The sequence below is a fragment of the Larimichthys crocea genome, chromosome XII (genome assembly GCF_000972845.2).
Source record: "Larimichthys crocea isolate SSNF chromosome XII, L_crocea_2.0, whole genome shotgun sequence".
Lineage (NCBI taxonomy): Eukaryota > Metazoa > Chordata > Actinopteri > Sciaenidae > Larimichthys > Larimichthys crocea.
This window is the reverse complement of record NC_040022.1, coordinates 28496499-28504556: the sequence shown is the minus strand read 5'-3', so window position 1 is coordinate 28504556 and position 8058 is coordinate 28496499. Positions and strand designations below refer to the sequence as shown.

The 8058-nt window shown below is 37.6% G+C and overlaps 1 protein-coding gene across 1 annotated transcript; it reads left to right on the top strand.

Moving 5' to 3' along the window:
- On the top strand, positions 1-8020 carry LOC104924521 (hemicentin-2-like). The gene is made up of 13 exons (XM_027285497.1): positions 1-74; positions 995-1045; positions 2252-2500; positions 2611-2874; positions 3710-3958; positions 4043-4306; positions 5142-5390; positions 5475-5738; positions 6097-6339; positions 6432-6734; positions 6943-7218; positions 7312-7560; positions 7647-8020. Exons 1-13 carry the CDS (start codon positions 29-31, stop codon positions 7667-7669), a joined length of 2730 nt encoding a protein of 909 aa, XP_027141298.1. The 5' UTR covers positions 1-28; the 3' UTR covers positions 7670-8020.
- The last annotated feature ends 38 nt before the right edge of the window (positions 8021-8058 follow it).

The window sequence follows — 8058 nt, the reverse complement described above, 5'->3', positions numbered from 1 at the left end:
GATAGTTGTTCAGGTTGTCTCCAGCGCCATGGTTCATCGCTCAGCCTGTCTACTACTGCTCACCTGCCTGGCAGGTAAGACGCTGCTGTCCTGGGTCATCATCTGCTCAAATCAATAATTTCAGCAAATTTATCAGTTAAATGTTAATATAATATTTTAGTTATTATTTACTGTACTGATACAATGGAATGATTTTTAGCTGACTTTTGATTAGATTTATTATAGTTTTGTATTTTTTATTAAATTTGTTTTAGTTTTATTATTTTATTTTTGGGGTTTGACCAATCAAAATGTCTGCTGGGTTTAGTTAGTCTAATAAGTTGGTTTTGTTAGTTTAAGTATTTTATAGTTTGTAGGTTTTTGATTAAAATATGGAAGCTATTTGCTAATATGGAGCTATGTCAAGCTATGAACAGTTCAGAATAAGTATTACAAGCAATACAAACGCAACAGGGAATGAAGACAGATGACTCGCAGTTATAGCAAGCCTCCTCATTCCTAACAAATTTGACCAAACTGACAAAGACTACAACTAAACTTATACTTACGAAGGTAGAGTGAACAATGTCATCACTGACATAAAAGGCAAGTAAACACAATATAACAAAAGGCTCTGAGGAGTCCAGATAAAAAAACAAATCCAAGACAGAACTGAAACACTATGACCAGGAACACAGGGAAAAGCACAGACTGAACAACGCAGGGCTGGGAAACAGGAACACAGACAACCTGACCGGTGAAAGAGGGAAAACAATTGGACTAAATTCAAGACAGCAACAAGACACAAGAACACTAAAACAGAAACCTGACAATTTGATTGAATCTTTACAGCTACTTTTTATTTGTTTATCAAGTTCTTTTTATTTCAGGAAACATTTTTTTCACTCTTTATTTTTTAGTTTAGTTTTAGTTGACTAAGTAATAATCTTGGTTTACAGTGCTGAGCTACCCTAAAATAAATCATATTAATGTATTCTCTTTTTTCATGTCTAAGGCTTTTCTGCCACTGAAACTGGGCAGAGTGGAACTGTGGAGGAAAGCTCATGTAAGATTCTTTTAATTCTGTTTCTTAGCTATATTTACTCTTAACCCAAACCCTAATTTTTAATACCCACATGACTAAACCTATTTCCAAACTTCCCAGTTGGACCATCAAACCTACAGATCAATGGTCCACCTATGCTGACTTTCGGTACTACATCCAACTTTACGTGCTGCCATAAATTTATTGCATCTATTTTCAACTTTTCAGCTGGTCCATCAAATATAAGTATCAGCCTTTTTAGTTCCCGGAATTGCTTCCAACTTTACCTGCTTAGCTAATTGCTACCCCTCCTGCAACTACTCATGAACTATTGATTTGGATGGCGAACCATTCAGTACTGCACAAGGCAACACCATTTCAGTCATTCCACCGAGTACTGCCATTACTGAAACTCTGATCTGTCAGGTTCACACCATCTCACATCTCTACATCTCCAAGTCTTTGGTTCTGTGGGTGGCAAGTATGTTAAATAAATTTACTTTATATTAGGACTATTAGCCAATAGAGCTTTGAATTTGGAGAAGCCGTGTTGGACACATTCCAGAAGTAAAATTCCCATATATTTTCCCATAGATGTCAAATGACTCTTAGTTGGAACACTTGTATAGCTTGAACATGATGATGAAACTTGTTCAATATTCAGTGCATACAATTTTGAACTTGATTAGACAATATCTGGTTCTTCAAAAGTACAAGGCTGATTACACAATAACCTTGGGTAACTTTGTCTCCTAAGGTGCATTTCAGCAAAACAATCTATTAACAAGCTTCAAATTTCATTATGTGTACTGTTGTTGCAAAAGATCAGTGCTGAGAAAACAAAAACACAATCTGCATCTTAAATCAGTTTAAATTATGGGTCAGTTGTGGGCAAATTAAGCAACTGTGCAACTAACATTTTAATTGCCCAAATCTGCTTAAGTAACTTAGGAGTGATAGTTTTAATTGAAACAAAATTAATATTTAATATTTACCAAAAAACATATTGTAAACTGTCGCCAAGTGCTTGCTCATGGTGGAATTGCTGAGTTTCTGTAAATAATATTATAGAGAGTATGGTCTAGACCTGCTCTTTATAGAAAGTGTCATTAAATAACTTTTGTTATGATATGGCCCTACATAAATAAAATTGTATTGAATAGAATTAAATGAATAACTTTTGAAAAAGAACTATCTTTTTATTTATCTGGTCATCTTCAATTGCAGATGGGCCGTCTTCAGTGCAGATCAGTGGGGTCGACATAGTGAGTGTAGGAATACTCTATGGTTTCCAGTGCTCAGCCAACTGCTACCCAACATGCCAGTTCACCTGGATCTGGGGTAACGTGACCTCTCAGGGCCAGGACCTGAGCTTGCAGCTTGAAAAACTTCAGCCAGCACAAAACCTGACCTGCACAGCAGTCAATAATATTACAGGAGTATCAGTCACTGTTCAAAAGACGCTGGAAATTACAGGTAATAATAATAATAATAATAATAATAATAATAATAATACATGAATGAATTTGAGCTCAGAGTTTTTTTAGGAACCATACCTTCAACTGAATCTATTTCCAACTTTTCAGCTGGACCATCAAATATAAGTATCAGCGGTCAAGCCCTTTTGATACCTGGGATAGCTTCCAACTTTACCTGCTCAGCTGATTGCTCCCCCTCCTGCAACTACTCATGGACGGTTGACTTGGATGGCAAACCATTCAGTACTGTACAAGGCAACACCATTTCAGTCATTCCACCAAGTACTGCCACCTCTGAAAGTCTGATCTGTCATGCTACGAACACCATTTCAAATCTCTACATCTCCAAGACTCTGATTTTGAGTGTGGCAAGTATGTGAAAGAAATTATTTTTATGTTATGATTATTAGTCAATAGAGTTGTGAATTTGGAGAAGCTATTTCTGACACCTCTGATTACAGAAGAAAAATTCCATACATTTTCCCAAAGATGTCACATGACTCTTAGTTGGAGCACTTGTACATCTTGAACATAATGATGAAACTATCCTGTTTAAATCATCAGTGTATAACATTTAGGACACTATTAGAAAATATCTGGTTCTTTGATAAAAATGTGAAAGTACGAGCCTGTGAACACAATAATTTTGGAGTAACTAAGACTCCCAAGGTGTACATCAACAAAAAACATCCCATCTCCATGGCTCAATTTTTTACTTTTAAAACATACTGTGTATATATTTATATTCATATTGTTAAATTTAATACTTGATTTTCTTATCCTTCTTATATTTAGAGATGTCTGACATGCATCAACAACACTAAAACAAATTCCTTGTATGTGTAAAAAACGTACTTGGCAATAAAGCTTTTAATGATTCTGATTTTGATTACAATTCCAAAAAGTGTACTGTTGATGCAGAGATCACAGTGCTGAGAAAACAAAAAACACAATCTACACTTTAAATCAATTCACTTTTAAATTATGGGTCATTTGTGGGTGAATTCAACAACTATGCAACTAACATTTTAATTGTACAAACCTGCTTAAGTAACTTTTGAGTATTAGCTTTTAATTCAAACTTGACATAACTTTTTGTTAGCCAATGTTTTTTCTTTATTGAAATAAAAAAAATCATATAGCAAATTAATGACTTTTTAAAGAGAACTACTTTTTATTTATTCATCTGCTCAACCTCTGCCTGCAGATGGGCCGTCTTCAGTGGTGATCAGTGGGGTTGACACAATGACCGTGGGAATAATCTATGGTTTCCAGTGCTCAGCCAACTGCTACCCGATTTGCCAGTTCACCTGGATCTGGGGTAACGTGACCTCTCAGGGCCAGGACCTGAGCTTGCAGCTTGAAGAACTTCAGCCAGCACAAAACCTGACCTGCACAGCAGTCAATAATATTACAGGAGTCTCAGTCACTGTTCAAAAGACACTGGAAATTACAGGTAATAATAAAGAAATACAATAAATTGAGCTCATAGGTTTTATATGAGAAATACCTTCAACCAAGTCTATTTCTAATTTTTCAGCTGGACCATCAAATATACATATCAGCGGTCAAGCCTTTTTGACTCCAGGAGTTGCATCCAACTTTACCTGCTCAGCTGATTGCTCCCCCTCCTGCAACTACTCATGGACGGTTGATTTATATGGCAAACCATTCAGTACTGTACAAGGCAACACCATTTCAGTCATTCCACCAAGTACTGCCACCTCTGAAAGTCTGATCTGTCATGCTACGAACACCATTTCAAATCTCTACATCTCCAAGACTCTGATTTTGAGTGTGGCAAGTATGTGAAAGAAATTATTTTTATGTTATGATTATTAGTCAATAGAGTTGTGAATTTGGAGAAGCTATTTCTGACACCTCTGATTACAGAAGAAAAATTCCATACATTTTCCCAAAGATGTCACATGACTCTTAGTTGGAGCACTTGTACATCTTGAACATAATGATGAAACTATCCTGTTTAAATCATCAGTGTATAACATTTAGGACACTATTAGAAAATATCTGGTTCTTTGATAAAAATGTGAAAGTACGAGCCTGTGAACACAATAATTTTGGAGTAACTAAGACTCCCAAGGTGTACATCAACAAAAAACATCCCATCTCCATGGCTCAATTTTTTACTTTTAAAACATACTGTGTATATATTTATATTCATATTGTTAAATTTAATACTTGATTTTCTTATCCTTCTTATATTTAGAGATGTCTGACATGCATCAACAACACTAAAACAAATTCCTTGTATGTGTAAAAAACGTACTTGGCAATAAAGCTTTTAATGATTCTGATTTTGATTACAATTCCAAAAAGTGTACTGTTGATGCAGAGATCACAGTGCTGAGAAAACAAAAAACACAATCTACACTTTAAATCAATTCACTTTTAAATTATGGGTCATTTGTGGGTGAATTCAACAACTATGCAACTAACATTTTAATTGTACAAACCTGCTTAAGTAACTTTTGAGTATTAGCTTTTAATTCAAACTTGACATAACTTTTTGTTAGCCAATGTTTTTTCTTTATTGAAATAAAAAAAATCATATAGCAAATTAATGACTTTTTAAAGAGAACTACTTTTTATTTATTCATCTGCTCAACCTCTGCCTGCAGATGGGCCGTCTTCAGTGGTGATCAGTGGGGTTGACACAATGACCGTGGGAATAATCTATGGTTTCCAGTGCTCAGCCAACTGCTACCCGATTTGCCAGTTCACCTGGATCTGGGGTAACGTGACCTCTCAGGGCCAGGACCTGAGCTTGCAGCTTGAAGAACTTCAGCCAGCACAAAACCTGACCTGCACAGCAGTCAATAATATTACAGGAGTCTCAGTCACTGTTCAAAAGACACTGGAAATTACAGGTAATAATAAAGAAATACAATAAATTGAGCTCATAGGTTTTATATGAGAAATACCTTCAACCAAGTCTATTTCTAATTTTTCAGCTGGACCATCAAATATACATATCAGCGGTCAAGCCTTTTTGACTCCAGGAGTTGCATCCAACTTTACCTGCTCAGCTGATTGCTCCCCCTCCTGCAACTACTCATGGACGGTTGATTTATATGGCAAACCATTCAGTACTGTACAAGGCAACACCATTTCAGTCATTCCACCAAGTACTGCCACCTCTGAAAGTCTGATCTGTCAGGCTCAGGACACTGCCTCACATCTCTACATCTCCAAGTCTCTAGTTCTATGGGTGGCAAGTATGTGAAAGAAATATTGAGGACTGTATCAGAAAATATTTGATAAAAAGCAGTCAAAAATGCAACCAATCGGTACACAATCATTTTGATGACTCCCATCCCATCACCAAGTTTAAACTGCCATGATGCCTTTCCAGTCATCACATTAATCATTAAAAGTAGATTTTAAAGAAAGTAAGGAAATTTCAATGCACTATCATACTGTAATTGCTGCGCAGCATAGTTAACATAGTCGTGGTTTAAATCATCTCTACAGTTCTTACATACTACATTATTTAAAGATAATTAGATTACATTCATGTTCTGATTGTAAAATCAGCATTGTACCTTCAAACGTCTTGTACCTCCTCTTCTTTAGGTTTATCCAACGCTGTCATCAATGGTGACAGTAGAGTCACAATGGGAAAACAGTACTCATACATTTGCTCTGCCACGTGCATTCCATCCTGTGATTTCACTTGGAAGTTCATGGGTAGGATTTACCAGGGTGACCAAATCCAGTTACCCATCATGCATCAGGGGAATGAGCCTCTGACCTGTGAGGTCATGAACACGTTATCTAACACAACTATTACCGCCACTGTGAACCTCACCATCATTGGTGAGTCTGTGATGTTGCTCTCACCTGATGTTCAACAGACATTTGTATTGGTTTGAGTTGTTTCAACATCACTTGATATTCTCTCTTGACAGATCCATTCGAAGTGCATCCCAGCTCTCAGGACCTGCCAATTGCCGGTGAGCCATTCTCTCTGCAGTGTGTTGGCCATCAGGACACAGCCTCCATAACATGGCTCAAGAACAAATACCCAATGGCAGCTTCTGAACGAGTGCATTTCTCACCGGACAACAACTCAGTGAACTTCAGTCCTCTCTTACGTGAGGACGGGGGGTTATACCAATGCTTGGTACTAGAGGGCGGGAACAGCAGCACATTGGTATCACGTGAAAGTGGAACACCCATCCAGTCTGTTGGCTACCTGCTGCAAGTAAACTGTGAGTATACCAGGGTTATGAAATTTACACTACATATTGTCCATTTTCAGTATTCAGAAGTGGACACATTTGCTAATCCCTAAAGCTAAGCTAACAGCTTCAATCCATTTGTGCAATTTCTATTTAGTATATTAATAATATTTAGTGTACAAACACGGACTCAATGTTATCATCTCAGTCTGAACTCTTCTTGTCTTACATTTTCCAGATGGTCCGGATAAGGTGCTTATTGTGAAACCTAAAAAAGGCCCGGTGGGTAAGGAGATGTTCGCCCTGCCTGCATCTGTAACAGAGCTGCAATGTTTGACTGACTGCTTCCCCGCCTGCTCCATTAGCTGGTTTTACCATGGCACATTCCTGTCTACAAATGCCACCATATTCTTCACATCTGGAACACCTCCAAACGAGGCCGCCCTCAATTGTGTGGCTTTTAACTCGGTGACAAAAAAAAACAAAACAGCTGAGACGACAGTGGTGGTGCCTGGTAAGAAAAATGATCTCCCTGTATTTGTTTGAATAAGTAAAAAAAAAAACCTTTGGCTTGTACCGTATTTGTGTCTCCTCTCTTCTCTGGCAGATGGACCAAAGAATGTGATCATTTCAGGACCAGACTCTCTTGAAATAGGGATCACAACGAGCTTTACATGCACTGCTGAGTGCACTCCTTCCTGCAACTTCACATGGATCTTGTACGGGAAAACTATGACGAGTGATGAAATTGACATCACTATGAACCCCCACATTTCCAAAGAGTCCATCAGCTGCCTGGCTGAAAACACGATCACTGGGAAGACGGTGATGGTCAACGGAACCCTCAGCGTTTCAGGTAAGGATGCTGTTGGTGGTTCAAGTGTATATTTATATCATTACAGTTATCCGTTCTAACTCTGACTTATGTACTTTTAACTGCAGATCCTCACTGGTGTAGATGTTAAGACACTGAAAGGGCTGGACTCGACTCTCCTGACCTGCTAATGCTGTGCACACAGTGAAGATACAATTTGGCAATCTCTTTATTAATGACAATTACTGTATGTGTTCGGCTGTGTTTGCTCAAGCGTTGTGTATGCTGACTAAATAGGGCGTTTCCATGTTCCTTGCCTGTAGCACAATGCATTCCGAGATAGGTTCTAACCTCACTGTGACCCTGAACAAGATTAGACATGTATAGAGAAAGGACTTGCCTGCTTCAGTAATACGTTTTGGTGTTTTAATTACGCAAGGCTAATCATTTTTTTTATGACTTATTCTCATTTGTCTTGCCAAACAATATGGACCGTTATGCTTAATAAACAATGAATTACTATACGTTTACTGAATGGTG

What these genes read in the sequence shown, in the direction of transcription:
- LOC104924521 (XM_027285497.1), top strand. Translation starts at nt 29, where the DNA reads ATGGTTCATCGCTCAGCCTGTCTACTACTGCTCACCTGCCTGGCAG. An exon ending in ACTGCTCACCTGCCTGGCAG is followed by an intron (nt 75 to 994) that starts GTAAGACGCTGC and finishes TTCATGTCTAAG; the next exon opens with GCTTTTCTGCCACTGAAACT. An exon ending in TCTGATTTTGAGTGTGGCAA is followed by an intron (nt 4,307 to 5,141) that starts GTATGTGAAAGA and finishes CTCTGCCTGCAG; the next exon opens with ATGGGCCGTCTTCAGTGGTG.